Source organism: Tetrao urogallus (genome assembly GCF_951394365.1).
Source record: "Tetrao urogallus genome assembly, chromosome: 1".
Lineage (NCBI taxonomy): Eukaryota > Metazoa > Chordata > Aves > Galliformes > Phasianidae > Tetrao > Tetrao urogallus.
In genome coordinates this window covers 107,286,503-107,304,677 of record NC_136813.1, presented here as the reverse complement: position 1 = coordinate 107,304,677, position 18,175 = coordinate 107,286,503, and the positions used below count along the sequence as shown (strand labels likewise).

Here is an 18,175-nt window from a genome sequence, read left to right as displayed (position 1 = left end):
TATCACATGATTTACTTATTTATTTTTCAATCACGATACAAACAAGAAGAAATACTATACCCTGTAGAGGATACTTTTTTTCTCAAAGAGAAAGTGAGTACAGCGCACTGTCCTAAAATTCAGCACAAATAATGTGGAACGTTGTCTTTGCTAAAGGCTGACTTCCCCTTCTTCCCCAGGAGCTATCAGCAGGGCCAGCTGTGCTGAGTGCTGACTGTTGTCTACATCTGTTCATGGAAAAATCTTGCGAAGTCACGTGCACTTATTATCTTCTGTCCACTTAGAAGAAATGTCCACCTGAGAGCTAGTACTTTTATGCCCTCTCCCAAGTCCTCACACATTAATACTCACATCAAAGATTTCAAAGCCAGCAATGTCCAGGACTCCAATGAAGAACTGTCTTGGCAGCTTAGTGTCCAATGTTTTGTTGATACGGACCACCAGCCACTTGAACATTCGATCATACACTGCCTTGGATAAGGCCCCAACAGCATACAAAACCTAAAACACAGATTTCAAAGTGCTACTACATACAACAGCTTTCACTGTGGAGGAACACAAGAATTTTAGTACAGTAGCCTTCTTCAATCTCTACTTAGAGTCAAATATTTTTTCTTATAATTGCCAAGGCGTATTTAATACAGTACAGCTTCCCTCCTTATTTGCTAGGCACGTTTCAGTCACGTATGTACAAATGCGTACATAAAATGCTAGTAAATACCTTTTGGGAAAGAGCAAGACAGAAGATTGCAAATGGTTTAATCTCTTTAACTGCCATGAAAAAAGCCTGTGGGCCTGATAGCAGCCATGATATCCAGAACTACTATGGCCATAGGGATGGTCTGTGCTTATGTTACTAATTGGCATTTGCTTCTAATTTGGAGCGATGCTAAAGCAGGAGACTTGAAAAGGAACTGCCTGTGTCTCTTCTTTGCATGCATGTAGCATGCACATTTACACCTACTCTCTCCAGTGGATGTCTAGTATCTGAGCCTGTACCTTGAGAGGCAATTTTTGTTGTAATCAAAATACTGGAGCATCCAGTAAAGTATTGCTATAAGTATTGCTAAAGTATTGCTACAGTCTGCAGCAGTACTAACCCAAGGACTTTTGTTTCCTAAATTAAATGGTACTTAAGTGGATATTCAGCTGATTGAGGTCACACAGAGCTTAAAATGACATGAATAATGAATGAGTATATAAATAATCCATGGATCAGCTCTTCTAGGTAACTATTCAAATCCAGAATAAGATACCAATTCCCACATGCTTTTACTGCACCTCATTTCTTTAAGTGGCTATTACAAATGCATCAGAAAAATAATCCATCAAGAGCAGTACCTTTGTTAGTAAAGAGTCTATTTCCTTGTTAGGTCTCTTTATCCATTTCCTGCTCTTTCACCATCTGTTACCCCAAGTGAAAGGATGTAGAATGAGAAGGGGCACTAGAGGATCCAGTGTTCCAGCAACACATGTATGCTAATGCTTCTGCAGCTGTTTCAATCTTTGAGATGTTGCAGAAGCCTCAAGGCTTTTGTAATGAGTATCCAAATACTATGATGTTTTCTCCTTACCTGTTCAACACTTTGACCTTTGGTCACATACTCATTGCCAACTTTCACTCTAGGGTGTAATAAACCCTTAACCAAATCAGAGGAGTTGATTCCCATTAGGTAGGCAGCTTTGTCGGCACCTGATTAAGAGAAACAAGGTTTTAGCTGGATCTGAGCTGCAACATGAAAACTAGCCAAGAAAAAATGTTTAGTACATCCACTTCCAAAGAGAAGCTGTGACCTTGCTAATTTAGTAATGTATCGTCTTGGATGTGCCTGTGCTCTTTCCCGCAGCAGAGGTCAGCTAGTAACACACTTGAGAAATTCTTGTGGTATAGGGAAAATAACATATCTTCACAATGGATATAGGCAGTTGAAATTATACTATTCAGGGTGCTGAAGGATGCAAAGAAGCAAGACCTGAAGATGTAAAAGAGAAAGCTAAGGCAACAACTTCACACAATTATTTTGTTCAAATGGTTACAAAATGGAGTTTCATTGCGTTGGTCTGACTGCATCTATTCACCTTCTACTAAGCAGTGTTACTTGTCATTGTTCAAACCACTGCTAGAGATGAAAGAATAGCACTTTTGGCTGAACAGTGGCTACACTGTGCAAGGTAAAATGAAACAGGCTGCTTATTCCTCAGTGCAGTGTATGATACATACCAGGATTTTGAATGTAAGAAGTAATGTTAGGTGTTATTCTTACTTTCAGTGCCATCAGCCTCTGCCTGCTCTTCTCTGGGTCGTTGTTTGAATTTCATGTTCCCAAAGTGCATAATGGCACCTGTGAGCTTGTAGGCACCAGACTTCTCATCTTGCACAAATCCCAAAATGTCCATGGCTTGCTGTGAAAAAAACAGTTGGATATGTTGTCATGTGATTCTTCAATGACAATGTTTTTCTTGCAGTCCTAAAATCTACCTTTGCATGGCAGATATTATTATCTTGCCCACGGGCATTGTGTCACAACAACCCTTGAAATACTCTGAAGGCTCAGCAGTAGCTGAGGAGCAAGGGGACATCTAACATTTATTTAGTTTAATGTATCAAAATTATAAGAACATTGAGGCCTTGGATATTATGTAGGGCAAGGCCAGATACAAAAGCAACCTAGTTCATCAGATTTCACCCTTCATAGTATGAATGCAGTTGAGACCCATTTCTGCTTCCATTTTATTCCAGTAGTTTCAGTGTTAGCTTCAAGTTTCAGGTTAGGCTCCATGCACCCAATCAATGATTCAGATCAATACAGGCTTACATCTGTTGCCATCAATTCTTCTCCGTCATCCAAGTTGTCCACTGTAACTACTCCTTGGGAGCAAAAGTGGTAGTCGTATGGGTTGGTGGAGACCAGTAGCATATCTGTAAAAGGATAGACAAGATGAAAAATGCTGTCTACTCAGGATATAACCCTCAAAAAAACAAACAGACTGAAAGGATGAAATTGGACAAACATTTGTCTTTACACAAACTTGAATGCAATGCTTTTTACAACTGTGTGGCAGCAACAAACCCTTTCACTCTACTTTTCCAGTCCAAAGATTAAGATTTAGAGAAAGAGTGAATAAAAATAACATAGGAATGCTGCATATATCTCTATTAAGCATGTTTTGCAATACACTAAGAGAATCATTTCCTATATTGCTCTACTTTCTGCTTTGCATGGCAGTAGGGATAAAAACACAGAGGAGAAAAAGATTTAAGTATGATGCATGCCAGGAAAAAAGAGGATTTTTCTCTTCTTTCACAATACATTCCCAAAATAAAGAGTTTCTGGACTCTTTGAAAAAGGTTCGTCTCTCAACAAACAGAAGTCTGAACATGGCTCTATTTCTTTTCTCTTTTCTGTTCCCTCACATCAAAAAATAGAATTGTTTTCTAGAAAGCTAGCTGGCTCCAGCACTTCAGGGAGAGTCCTGCTTCTTTAAATCCACAGAAATTTTCAGCCATACTACAGACAAATCTTTGACCAAGCTAGATGTCAATTTGTATACACGTGTGCTTGCATATCTAAGTATGTATGTAAATATGTCTGCTAATACGTGTCTTTAAAATCACAGTCTGCCCACATGTTTGCAATGTAGTCAGTATGATATGCATTCACTTATTTATATTTTCATTTGTCTATGTTTATATGCATCTATGCTGAGATATTTGTGCACACGTGTACAAAGACATACGCTTCTTGTCTACAAAACTAAGCTACCATTGGTTTCAGTCTCTTCAAAAACCTGCAGACGCACTCCTGATGGCCAGAAAGGTGTGTGCTGCTGTGAAGTACACAGACACTTGATGAGAAGGACCACATTTTCCCAGCACAGGGATTAACAGAGGAATCCCATTGCAACACTTCCTTGAAATGTCTCCCATAATTAATTAGGCCACATACAAGCTAAGAGGATCAGGGACTTGACCACACGCTGTCAGAGTAAGCTTATCAGATGTTTAATGTGGCAATATAGTGACATTTTAATGCTTTTTACAAGATGTGCTAGATGTGTTTCTAGAACACAAAAGTGTTACTTGAATGACCAGTGAAGGCTTTATTCAGAGCATTAGGAGATGGGTACCTGAATCAGTACACAACAGAAAGATTTCTTTTGTTGCTGCCATTGGAACACCACCTTTAGTAGAGCCCATCAGTGGAGGTTCAGATTTGAGAAGTGGAAGCTTAAGGGCCTTTCTGAACACAAGTTTACTCCCTGGCCTCTCTTCAGCCAGTCTATTCAGCTAAAAACTGGTTCTTAAATGCTTACCCAGTAACTCCGGTTTCTTTCCTGATAAGATCTGGTAGAAGATGTGATAGTCTCTCTCACCCGGTTGCTGAAAAATCACTCGGGATTTCTCCAGTAAATCTAGTTGCACAGTGAGAAATTCAGTGAGAAAAGTTCTTCAACTTTCATATGAGCAATTGTATTTTTTTAAAAGAGGAGAGAGTTTGGTGCTTACAGATCTCAATATCAGCAGATGACAGCTTGCCTGTGGTTCCAAAATGGATTCGAATAAATTTACCCTAATTCACACAGAAGAATATTTTAATTAGTGAATACGAAGAGGGAAACATTGCTACAAGAAAGCAATCATTTGGATCAAAGAATTAGCTTATGCTAACTCCTTGGCTTTGCACAGGCAGATTTCCAATAATACCAAACAATGATATAATAGTTTTCCAAGCCTTAGTCTATACATACAGCTAAATAATTGACTTGTGGGGAAAGGATAATTGCACATCTTTCGGACAGGCTGAGATATGGGAAAGCACATGTTTTCCAGCTTCATGTTGCAGCTTTGCAGGAATGTGGGACTTAGAACAGTAAGCCAATAAGCCTGGCTAGGACATACAGGCTCTAGCTCTTTCTCTCTTTTTTTTTTTTTTTTTTTTTTTTTGACTCTCCCTTATCTGCAATCCTGACTTTTATGCTCCACTCAGTCAGAATGGTGCTATGCTATTTACCCTGATTTGCCTGTTAATTTTGAATATTTATACCAAAAATTAATTTAAAACAAATCAAACTAGCTTTCACCTAATTTATCATGCTCAAAGACATCAGCTTTTCTGAAATTAATCTGCATTCCAGCTGGAAAACTTACAACAACTGTATAGCTTCCCATAGATGCTTACAATCTCCGATTCTCTACATGACCCTTTCCAATTTCAGTTTTAATCAGATTTCTTAGGGAAAAGATGGGCTACAAACTCAGGCTATCATCCTTCATGCAACATCTTTTGGACCTCTGAGTCAACATCAACCAAATGTAACAGAAGGGTACCCCAGCAAACTGATCTCCTGTAGGTCTAATGGAAACAAGGACAGAGGCCCGAGCTTATAACCATACTGAAGAATGAGCAGGGATAGCTTACTGTGACAAAAAGGTAGGTAATGTGGACCGAAGGTGGGAGAATTGTTATTTATGAGTGTCTGCAGAGTGGGAAGGTCTTGCTTTTTTCTCTTTATTCCCTTCAGTATCTTTTCCTAGTCAGGTTCTTCTTTGTTATTCCTTCCACGTGAAGAAAACCCAACCATTTTAGCAGACAAAATTAGAAGCAATTTATGAAAGGATTATGGCAAAGATGTTATTAACTGGCCATTGTTGAAAGCACATTAGGTTACGGACTTACAAAACGTGAGGAGTTGTCATTTCTCAGGGTTTTGGCGTTTCCAAAAGCTTCTAGGGCTGGGTTTGCTTGAATGATTTGATCTTCCAAGGTTCCCTAAAAATCAAGGTTGAAATACTCTTGAGAAACATAGAGCCCAAAAACTCAGCCTTGGCTTTCTTTACAGGCAGAAAGCGTCCTTACCACAATGGTTTAGCCACACCAAAGGGGTGGCACAGTGTGAGTGATCTAACAGCACAGCTAGGACTAGGAGTCCTTGAAAATCCTCAACAGTTCAGTTGCTGCTTTGCTTTAGGTTTTTATAATTTATGCCATCTGCACACGAATGGTATCACTATGTCTTTCTGTGTGCTGTGTATGGAGTCTCTGGGGACATGCATGTGAACACATAGAGGAGATGGGCTGCTGAAGATTATGACAAGTACTGCAGTGAAATGCAGTAGTTTTGAAAGCGCTCAGACCTTGTAATGCCTGGAATTTTGGGAGATGAGAAAAGCATTATCTTCTGCTTGCAAAAACTTTAGTTTGCAGAAGAAAATTGCAACTGCCTTGGCTTCAGGGAACGTTTCAGTAGGGGAACCATGCAGAGTGAAATTCTGAGGTTCGTGGAGCAGAATGATAGCTAAATAGTGATTCTGTATGGAAAAGATAAAATAGCAAGCTGATTACTTACCCCAGTTTTGGTAGCTGGTTGCTGTCAAAAGAAAAAAAAAAAAAAAGATTAAAAAAAAACCAGCATGGGAACAAGAAGGCAGGCATCACAGAAGATAAACATTAGAAATGTTAGATGTCCAGTTGGTGCCAACATACCGTTAGAGATTTCTGAAGCCTTACTTTGCATTCACCACACGTCACAAAATAGCCAAGTGCAGTTCCTACTCAGCTTGTTATTTTAACCCCTAACCCAAATGTCTGAGTGCCTTTACTTTAGAGCTGTTCGAGAAGAAAGCACAAGGCTGACTAAGTAGACTGAGAAAAGAAGCTGGGACCAGGTGAAAAGCACTCACAAAAAGATGTAAATGCAAACAGACAAGTTTTAGATAATAAATCATGCTGCACTAGAACTCTTGGATTATTAGAAGCAAAGGATGATGATAGCAAAGATAAAATGTTACCTCAGCTGACAAATTACAAGGAAAAATTATCCAGCTGTGATATCTGTTATTAACACATCTGTTTCATGAGCACACCACATTTCAGACACCATTATGAGCATCTAGATCATTGCACATAAAAGGCTGGCTCTGGACCACTTAATCATTTCCTAAAAGAGCTTTGCAGACCTCAGATGAATGCATATTAGATTTTGGTGACATGAGGTGAATGTACAAGACCGGCTAAAATTTTGGCCTATGGTTCATAGGAGTCAGTTAATTCACCACAAAGAACTTTGAGCCTTGAAGTGCAATGAAGCAGATAGTGAATAAGCTCATAGCAACACAAGATAAAATGCAATGTGAATGAACTATTCACTGTAACTTTAGCACTTTTAAGCAGAACAGCACTTATCCAAAAGGAAATATAGAAAAGCTGATTTCAATTCTTTTGTCAAAACACTCCTATTTTCATGGTCATAAAAGGCTTTTTAACAAAACAGACATTCTGGTGAAAGCTAAGCTTTTTTGAAGACTTTTCCAGGTGAAAAAAATCAATTTTTTGGTATCCCCAAATTTTAACCAGCTATAATACATTCAGAAACATTTAATACATAGAAAAATTAAACTCCCAGGAAAAGCAGCAGCAACAAGCATTAGCTCAGAATGAGACGTCGTTTTGCGGCTCCACATGCAGCATGGCAAATTTGGAAGAGAATTACTTTTCTATCTTCAGAACCATATGGTCTTGGTAATGTCATTTAGAAGCATCAGTATCTTTTCCCAACAAACACTTATCCTAACCATGCCTGCTGAGGTTTAGCACGTGGTCTAGTGGTCAGGATGCAGATTTACAATGTTAGTTGCACACGACATAAATCTTAGAAGCCCGAAATAAAACAGCTGCTGGCAGACTTACATTTTTTTTACCAGGTTCACCCAGGGCTGCCACTGTGGCAAAGTACTGGATGACCCTTTTTGTGTTGACAGTCTTGCCAGCACCAGATTCTCCGCTATGGGAAGAAGGAAGAGAACATTACTATTGTTCCACCAGCATGCCCTTACCCATCCATCATCCCATCAGCTCCATGTACTGCACAGGCTTTTCTTAGAGTCACCAACTGATTTTTGTAGTCTGCTCATTTCAATGAAAATCATGTCAGTGGCACATAATGCTTCATGAGACTGCGTTCAGAAATCTCATACAAATGCACATTTCTTTGAGATTTCATTAAGGGCATGAAATTTTGTTACAAACATCCACACTCGGTATCTGAGGCATACCTCTGTACAGCTAATGAGTTAAAAACCAAAGGAAAACTGCAGCACTTTGCCAGCATCATCCATAGCATCCAGAAGCATATGTGAACTGTGGAGAGAGACATACAGCTCTCCATCTTTCATGCTTGCCAGTAAAAGTAAAGTAAAACTTCTTTTCTGTTTTGGTCATCTTCCTCCCTACAGATATGTCAACTCAGTGCTCTTAACTATGTTTTGCAGCTAGAACAACTGTGTTGAGAAGGAGTCTCTTGAGCCTGAAAAGGGCAGATATCAAGGACAACCCTGGAAGAATTTCTTTAACTGCCTGTGGAGTTGCTACCATGCCCACTTGGAATGAACACTAAATGGGGATCAGAAACAGGTTGGCCTCCAGCAAAGGAAATCCTCAGCTACTCCTTTCCAATGAGACTCAAAGCAGACATCAGATATCCAAAGTGCTAATTATTGACTTGGATTAAGTTCCAGGCAATTTAGCGGAGCTTTCAAGGGTCAACTTGTATTTCAGGGGGATTTTTTTTTTTCTTTGAAGTTTTTTTGCAGCGATAGAGTCTCAAATCAGTCAAAAGAGAAGCACTTACGTGATCAGCATAGACTGATTTTCCCGATCTGTGGATGAGAAAAAATGAGACAAACTTAGTGGGCTCTACTTTTTGCTTATTACCCTTGCAAATCAGCACCAACTAATCCAGAAGCAGTCCTGAAAGAGAAGCATAGGATCACAAGAAATGGTGATGGAAAAGAAAAAATAAGCCCCATGTAGTCCAGCTTTGAGCAGTGCCAATTCTACCCTTGCCCTGAATCTCCCTCTTGTGTTTTATTCAAGTCAGCACTAAACATCTGAGTCATGAATATTTCCTTATGTCTGGGAAACAATAAAATAGAAAGTAATTTCCTGTCGGCAAAACATTCATTTCTTTACTCCAGTGTAGGTTTCTGCTCACAACTGACCCCTTTGCCCTGCAGTATGCACCAGCACAAGCAATTCTACTGCTTGTTAACTGACCCTTCCTCACTATGTATTCTTGTTTGGTTAGCTATGCTACTGAAATAAAGTCTTAAAGCCTTCTTTCTGGTAATGGGCCTGAGCAGAAACAAGCATTTATAAGAACAGTTTTCAATCAGTATGTTAACAATCTAGTTGAGCAAATACGAAATAATATCACCTTCCTGAACCATTGTATCTAAATTCCTCTTCTCTGTTTTAACTCCAGAGATCCTGACCAGCTGCACATTGGGCAGCCTGGCGATATTTCACTCTTATGCAACAAACAGAGCACCTCTCTGCAGCCACATACAGACCTCATCTGCCCCAGCACCTCCTATCCTCTTGCATTTACCATTTTATGAAAACCAGGGTGAGAGCAGCGTGACTCCAATTCTACTGGGACTTTCTCGGCAGACTCCCAGTGGAAGCACATCACTGCTGCCCCCTGCTGAAACCCCCCCCCCCTTTTTTTTTTTCAGTAATTTGAAAGCTGGGGTGAGATTTTGCAAGACAATCTGGAGCTGGTTGCTCACAGTAGGCTCTCAGCCACGAGGCAATCAGACAATGCTGATCCATAGCAGGTTCCTGGGTGCGACATGTGCACAGCACCCTTCATGGCTGCCCTTCATTAACCTTTCAATATTTGTATCTGATGAGCATCAGAATGAGCTCGCTGCTGCCAGAACCTGCACGATGGGCAGGGGAGAGAAAACACAGTAATTAATACAATTATGGATGCAGACTCCCAGGCTCCTGTTGCTTGTTGAGTATCTGCACATTTGTTGTGCACTGCTCTCTCTAACGGCCATCTGGTATCAGTCACGTCTGCTAAATAAAGCAAAACTAAATTTAAAAGCAAGGAGTGCCACTTACTACGCAGCATGTCGTGGTATGCGTTATCAGCAATGGAGAAGATGTGAGGAGGGGCTTCTGAGCGCCTCTTGCCTTTGTAGGCAGCAACAACCTCCGGCTTATAGACAGGCAGCCACTTGTAGGGGTTTATAGTCACGCAGAACAAGCCTGAGTAGGTCTAGAGAGGAAAAACAGACAAGGAAGAAGAACAGCATCTCAACAAATGAGAAAAAGAAATCTGAGTAAACCAAGCAGAAACTGGCGTTGCCAGCTTTTATCAGACTTGGAATTCTGATTGGAAGTTTTAGAAATTCATATCAAAGGCTGAAATAGCAGTCTGCTAAGTGACTTCCTATTGGCAATCAATGACATCACTATTACAGATATTAATCACAGAACGGCCTGGGTTGAAAAGGACCACAATGATCATCTGGTTTCAACCCCCCTGCTGTGTGCAGGGTCGCCAACCAGCAGACCAGGCTGCCCAGAGCCACATCCAGCCTGGCCTTGAATGCCTTCAGGGATGGGGCATCCACAGCCTCCTTGGGCAACCTGTTCCAGTGTGTCACCGCCCTCTGTGCAAAAAATTTCCTTCTAAACCTCCCCTAACTTAGTTTAAAACCATTCGCCCTTGTCCTATCACTATCCACCTTCAGAAACAGCTGTTCCCCTTCTTGTTTATATGCTTCCTTCAAGTACTGGAAGGCCAAAATGAGGTCTCCCTGAAGCCCTCTTTTCTCCATGCTAAACAAGGCCAGTTCCCCCAACCTTTCTTCATAGGAGGGGTGCTCCTGAACCGCTTTCCAGAGGGGGGAAAAAGTGTTTCTAAGGTGATGATCAGACAACCTGCCCCTTTGGCAGAGCAGAGGAACAGCAAGGAGATCTACATCTGATTTTATGCCTGGCTGCCCAGCAAGAGCTGCTTCCTCTTGAAAACAGTAATTATGAAATAAAAATCACAGTTTTTCTATTTGAATTCTATTCTTAGGAAGAGAAATCTGGGAGAAAGAACTATTCTTAGAGGAAGAAGTCTGAGAGAAGCAATCTGTCATTACCAACTTGCTGTGAGCACCCTAGGAACAATTTCAGTTGGTTGGTTCAAAGAGAAAACTTGGACCAGGTTGCCCAGAGAGGTGGTGGATGCCCCATCCCTGGACACTCTCAAGGTCAAGCTGCGTGGGGCTCTGATCAACCTGATCGAGCTGTAGGTGACCTGTTCATTGCAAGGGAATTGAACTAGATGACCTTAAAAGTGTCTTCCAACTCAAACCATTCTATGATTTTGTGTAAACTTCATAGCAATGCTCTCCAAAGCTGTGGAGCTTTTTCAGTGTTTGGAAAAAAAAAAGGAATTGGTAACCTATCTAAAGTAATCCATGTTTATAGTGATTCTTTGGGCTTCCTACATCAGCCCACAGAACACAGTTCCAATTGTAACTCTAGGGAATTAGTGTTAGCTGGTAACTTTTCAGGTACTCAGTCTGGGTCCAAGCATAAAACTTCACAGAAACCAGATACTATATTGGCATAAACACAATATGCGTGTAGATTATTGAGTTAACAAATCCAGGAGCCTTCTTCCCAAAATAGCATTTGGACCTACTTCAGAATGCCCCTGTATGAGTCCTCAGTCCTAATTTTTAAGAGAAAAAAATCCAACCTATAAATGGATTAAAGCAAGATGACAAATGTCATTTTCTCTATAACGATCTATAACGATTATAACGATCTGCAAGACATAGCTGTGTTTTAGGACACACATGTTCATACAGGGGTCATTAGATGAATCCTGAAACTGTATAACAATCATAATTTAAACTGGATTCAGTCCCCCCATGAAAACCACAGACCTGAATAAGGATTGGCTAGAAAATTTGTAGATTGCCCTGACTGACTTCAAACACAGTTGGATGCAGTGCACTGAAGGCAAAAGTTTGGTCCTGTAAAAACTGATGCTACCCAAACTTGTTCTGGTGATGACAGAAATTACGTTAATGATGCCATGGGAAAGATACAGAGTGAGGAATAAAGCCAGAGTAAAACAAGGCAGATGCCAGCTGACTGAAAATGAAAGGAAGAAAATTACAGAACTAAAGATAGAAAGGTTCCTAGTTAAAAGAAGTTATATGTGTGCTCTAAGCTTGAGGCATTGTTTCTTAACAAGGAAATTGCTATGCCTAATAATGTCATGTATTAATATTAGAAGTAGAAAAATAAAATTGGTTTCCCAAAGGCCTTGACTGCGGAAAATATGTTCTATGACACCCCTTTCCCGGGCAAACAAGGAAAAACAGAACTTGACATCATCTTATTCACTTTTGTTTGTCTATATTCATTCAAATCTACTGCAAGAAACTTCTTTCCTTTTTGAGCAATTGAACCCTCAGTTTTATGGCATATGCAAGTTATAAGCTGAACGTGAAGAGCCTGTGTTCAAACATCATAGCACTTGAAATGCATGTTTCCAAATACACAAAGCAGGGACCCTTACATAAATCATCCAGTTGCTGTAGCGCTTCCTCAGGTTGTACAACACAGATGCCTCATTCAGATGGGTCAGCATAGCCATGTCCTCAATCATGTCAAATTTGGGAGGGTTCATTGACTGCACATCATCTTCTTTTATAGTCATGGTCTGCGAAGACAGATAGAGTATAGCAGGTCTAGAAAACACTTAGAATTCCAATCGATTCCCCTCCTTAGAAGTAAATTTATTATCTCTCTTGGAGAAGGTCCTCCCACTCAATGTGGTCTAAGTAATTCCATTTGTTTTCACAGACGTAAACAGAAGCAGGGAAGGCTGAGATGCTACAGGTAAGGAGAGTGGTATGGCTGTGAAGCCATGAGATTAAGTGTGGAGGAGTTTTACCTTCTGCCTCCTCCTAGGATTCAAACCTGGCTTGAATGGTCGCACATCTCTGCTTGCAGTGCTTTGCAGAAGTTGATGTGCCATCAAACTCCTCTTTTTCTCTTGCTGTTTCTTATTTGTCATCAGCTACTGAGGCTTCCTGTTCACAAGCTATTTCACAGATGATGTGAACCAGGCAGCAGAGCTTAAACTGAGCCAGGTTTGTTCTGGGGCTTGCTGCTCAGCCCTCCTTAGTCATGGGTCAGACAAAAATGCTTCCATACCCGTCCATCTGTTGTCTCAACAGTCACTTTGCCACCGCTGCTTTCTGTAATTTCAGCTTCAACATAAGCTTTCTTCTCATCAGGAACCCAACATTTTTTTTTCCCTGTGAAGTTAGGGAGAAGAAAGGCTCACAGACTTGTGTAGAATAATAACAGCATGCTGAATTGGGATTGGTAGGGTTAGTTTTACCACACAAGCAGCACAAAACCTCAGGGACCACAGCCAATCATAGAGCTGAGGGAGCTGCGTGCCAAAACAGAAGGCACAGGGCTCACAAATGTTGTCTCTCCTTTGAAACCACCACTTGGCTTCCCTAGATCCTCCCAGCACAAGGTGTCACAATATTTCACAAATGCTGGCTGAGTCTCAGCCTCCAAGGGAAATTCATAATCACTAGCACTGATGTGCAGAAGGAGGAACCGAGATCCAAGCCCAAATGAAGCTGTTCGCTAAAAACTCACACCAAACATTGCTATCTGAATGAGGAATTCAGCCCATGTTATTTGCCTGCCAGCTATCAGATTTAACCTTATTCCTGATACTCTCCTGAAGTTTGTCTTGAAAAACAGCAACATTAATAACTCACGCTGAGTTACGACTGCTGCTTTTTAGAAGTTTGGAGTATGTGTTCTAGACTTCAGATGGCTCATTATAGCCACTACTCTCAACAGAGCATTGCTGTGGTTGGCATATTTGCTCTTACTACTACACCTCAGATCTCATGTAAATGCATTTTGTGAAAAATAACTCTTGGAAAACTAAAACCTAGTACTGGTTTGCCTATAAAATGTATAAATCAAGCAGATGGAGACATCTGTTCACATCACAGAAATCCTTGCATTATCAGAACATCAGTGCATGATGATTTTCTCTCAAATGGACAAAGATGAAGAAGCAATCTCTCTCTTATCAGTACCATACAAATACATCTTAATTCTAAAACTAGCCAATTCTTAGTACCAGTTGATAGACTGCTTCTCTTCAGCACTATCAGGGGCTTCTTGTAGTTCTGCAGGAAAAAGGATCACAAAGTTGGTTGCCAGCTACCTCAGAAAGCAGCAATAACAACAGGGCTTTGCATCCTGGTTTGTTCTGCATTTCCCAAATATATTATGGATGCAACCCTTATCTGGGTTAGCTGGCCACTGTCACCTAAACGGTACTGCAACTCACCATCGAAGGCAACAGTTTGTGCCATCATCAGCTCCTTCTCACTCTTTCGGAGAAAGGGAGCAGCCTCCCCGAATTCCGTCATGTCCATCATCTTGGCAAGGTTTTAAGGTTGTACAGCTCAAGGAGGAGAAAGAAAAGGACCTGGTCTACAAAAAGAAGAGAAAAAATTGTATTTCTTGGACCAGAATGTGGCAGGTGGCTGATTAAAATGGCCTAATTTGAAACGGCAATATCATCTGCAGATTTGTGGCTTTACTGCACCCTTAGCTAAACCCTTGTCCAGCTCAGTTTAAAGCCAGCCAGATCCTGCGTGGTTCAAAACTCTGATACTGGTTGCAGTTATCTCTACAGGAGAATTCAATCTTCTTATGGCATGAAAGTTGCTTTAAAGCAGCAGATGAAAGGCACCACTTGAAGCTGTGACTCTGAAAACCCCACACCAGACCACACCTCAGATCCTCCTGGGCAGCTGCTTACTTGAAATGCCAGCACAAGGCTCCAGGGACACAGCCCCATGCTCCTGGTGGAGAAAGCTGTTGCTGGAGCTGGGTACAGCTGGTGTCCCAGCAGTGCTGCTCTCAGATGGTGCCCTTCAGACTGGCAGAAACCCAGGGCTCACCCACTGTGAGTATCCCCGTGCAGCAGGGCAGGGCAGAGGGCAAACTGCAATGCTGGAACAATGGCTTTGAAGTTCTTCACATTAATCCGAGTTCATTACTCCATCTTAATGCCTACAATGCTTGTTTTCTCAGATAACACAGCCATGGTGTTTAGGGATTTCTTATTGTGAAAGAAAGGCCAGGGCATGCTCACATAAGTGCAACTGATCTGCTGGGTTTCTGAGCATTAAGGTGCTAACTGGTTATCCTATTCTTAATTCTATCATTTAGAGAGCATAGACAACTCAAATCAGTGATGCTTTATATGATGAAAATTTTGTAAGTACAAATCATCTTTAAGGAAAATTAGTCTAAGCAGCTCTATCCAGCTTTTTAGTAGGAGTTAATTTGATTCCTGTGTCCTTTCTTCAACAACTGCATCAATGAGTTGACATACACACACAGGTATGTATAAAAATGTACACACACACATATAGAAAATACTCAGGGTGATGCCCACAGAACATCCAGGGAGTTCCATTGCTAAAAGGTGTCCAACCCCTTCCAGCTCCATTCCCCAGTTTAAGAATTTTAGGAATTCTCTCTTTCAGTTCAAGATACTATTTAATTACTATCTGAAGCTTCATAAGTGACCCTCACATATTATCTTTTCCCTTACTCTATTTATTATCCAGAACAGCTGAAAAAGTTTCAAGAACCCTCTCAAGACAAACACTGCAGTCTTTTAAAATTTAATTCAATTACTTCTAAGAAATTGCTATACATCTAAAAGCTCTTCATCAACGAAGGCAGTTCTTTTTTCCACAGCATATTTCTCTTGAGGAGTGCAAAGACCTAAGACAGCAGAGCTATTTAATGTTTAACATCCATCCCTCTGCCCCTGCCACCCCTGCCACAGTGCAAGCTTAGGATCTTTGAGTTTGGGTCTACATAAGCACAAATGTCAGCAACTATTTTAACATCATCTGAAATGAGCAAAATTCCCTACTGGAAACAACTCAAAACTAGCATGGCAAAGTCCCTCTCCCATGGGAAGTGTGTTTAGCTCAGCTCTGATTGGGCACAGAAAGGATATCACACATCTAAACAGAAGAGCGTTAGAACTTTCCACATTAAATATGCAAAGATAAGAAGTGCCACTTCAGTCATTACCCCTAGGATTCAGGAGATATTCTTACATGTCCAAATATAATAATCCAGACCATTCCTGTGTAGACCCACCCCATTTGCAGACCACTTTGGGACAACTGTTCAGCTATACTTTCTGATACAATTTTGTCTTAATATATATTTAGGGCTTACCACTATGGCAAGCACTTTATAAAGCAGGGTGTAGCACAGTGCTGCTGCAGATGGGAGAGAATCCCTTTTTCTGCAGTAGTCTCATGTGTCAGGATTTAAGACAGAGCCCAAAGCCCACTGAAGCACTAAACAAGCCAATCCATTGAAAGATATGAGAAACTGGAAGTGCTTGGCTTATGGTCAAAGCATCATTTGCAAAAACGACTATAGTGAGGAAGGACAAGGCAGAGCAAAAGACATTCACTTTCCTTGGTAACGCCTACTCTCTTTAGAGGGTCAGAATTGTAACACAAAGCTAAGTGGCACACCCAGAAGTACCAATAATTTGGTGATGCATTCAAGCTTGGAAAGGAGGGACCTTGTCTTTCTCTACTGTGGCTGTTGGAAGAGCTACCACAGTGCTGGGAGCTCATCTGCCATAGCATCAAAAACCATCATTGTTTGCCTTCAAAGGGAAAATCAGTAAATCTCCAAGGGTGGGTCTAAAGAAGTCCTTGAAAAAACAGGCTGCTTAAAATTATGAACTACATAAGTCATCATCGTCTCTTGCAGATGACAGAGAAGACACAAACATGACTTGCAACTACTGGTCAACCAATCCACTCAGATACACGATTACAAGTGACTTGACACTGTCCTAAGTAGCTGACTAAATGAGTTCACTGGTGTCACAAAAGAAGCACCTATTTTCCATCCTATTATTCAAGCAGCAGCATCACAGGACAACCAACACAGTGCTATAGGTTTAGAGGTACAACTACTAATAAAACTTAAGCCCCGTGAAAAATGTATCGCACCGAAACTATGGCAAAGTGTTAGAGCACAGCTGGGCACACGCATTCAGAAGTGAGAGAGGTTGGTACTCACCCTGCAAAGCACACACAAAGTGTCACCGCTCTGCCTGGTCCAGACTTTATATACACCACCTCAAGGTCACCAGCGATGGCTTTATAAAGGCATTGGGCCTTTCCTTTATGCCTATATTTGTCTGTCGGATGAGGAGACAATGCCTGAGCAGGGAGCACGCGTGGCCAAGGGACAGAAGGAATGCCAGAGGGGGAGTGCTCTGCGCCTGCTGCCCCTTGTCGCTCCATTCCTGATCCATGACTTCATGGGAGAAAACTTCCCTGCCTTTCCACTGTGTTTGTACAGGAGCAAGGCTTGCTTCCCCGCATGCCTGAGGGTTTGATTAGTGTTGGCTTGGGGAGGGAGGAATCAAGGTCTGCACAGATGTAACTCGCCTAGGAAGTGAGAAGCAGAACTTCTTGTGCAAGAAGCAAGTGATTTTAAAGGGAATTTTGTAATGTGAGCCAAACAGCCTTCAAATAACAAAGCTAGGATATGCATTCTCAAATCCCAACCAAAAATCTTAAATCCCCTTGCTGGGCCTCAGAGAATAACAACTAAATCTGTTGGCTTAGGTTTGAAATAAACAGGTATTCTGCTGCTTATAAGAAAGGCAAGATGGAGAAGGTTTTTAAGAAAACATTGATTCTGCCTGGAAAGTGAACTACAGGTAATGAATAAAGTAAGCATCAATTTTAGTGAGTGCTTTGCTTCAGAAAACTTATTTATGAGACTGAATTTAGGTCTTCTTATTATCAACTCATTTTTCCTGTTAAACAAGTGCCGTAAGTAACACAGGTCTCCTTTCACCTTAGTACATAAAAAGCAAAATAACTGACACGTTCAAATCGATTTGCCTGTATCAGCATGGGTAGATATACAGGTTTCTTTTGATTCCAGCATAAACTGAATATAAAAGCTCAAAGGAAAAACAAATACTGTGGGCAATGCTTATTTTCCACAAGGGAATTAGGGTTCCATAAAACTCAATTCCAAGGAAGAGGGGAGAAGCAGGGAGGGAGCTTACCTACAGCTTCATTGAATTCTTAGATACCCACAGGAACAAATGGTTTTGTTTGTCACCAGGCAAGAAGAAAAATATTTGCATACCAAATCTGCTATTTTTAAAGCTGCTGCCTTGAGGACTGGGAGATGATGGGTTGCACAAAGTAATTACAGAAGAAATTGAGGGATTTGTGGATGTGATGGACTTA

At 41.0% G+C, this 18,175-nt stretch overlaps 1 protein-coding gene across 1 annotated transcript in view; it reads right to left on the bottom strand.

The window, feature by feature from the left end:
* MYH15 (myosin heavy chain 15) overlaps positions 1–14,284 on the bottom strand; it is a gene marked incomplete at both ends in the record, with an annotated part of 43,440 nt that extends 29,156 nt beyond the window's left edge. The window contains 14 exons of the mRNA XM_079543589.1: positions 352–501; positions 1,575–1,693; positions 2,265–2,403; positions 2,817–2,920; positions 4,315–4,413; positions 4,508–4,571; positions 5,679–5,771; positions 6,349–6,369; positions 7,689–7,782; positions 8,629–8,656; positions 9,909–10,065; positions 12,379–12,522; positions 13,020–13,123; positions 14,194–14,284. Coding sequence (XP_079399715.1) covers positions 352–501; positions 1,575–1,693; positions 2,265–2,403; positions 2,817–2,920; positions 4,315–4,413; positions 4,508–4,571; positions 5,679–5,771; positions 6,349–6,369; positions 7,689–7,782; positions 8,629–8,656; positions 9,909–10,065; positions 12,379–12,522; positions 13,020–13,123; positions 14,194–14,284 — 1,407 coding nt within the window. The remainder of the gene's footprint in view (positions 1–351; positions 502–1,574; positions 1,694–2,264; positions 2,404–2,816; positions 2,921–4,314; positions 4,414–4,507; positions 4,572–5,678; positions 5,772–6,348; positions 6,370–7,688; positions 7,783–8,628; positions 8,657–9,908; positions 10,066–12,378; positions 12,523–13,019; positions 13,124–14,193) is intronic.
* Between the last annotated feature and the right edge of the window lie 3,891 nt (positions 14,285–18,175).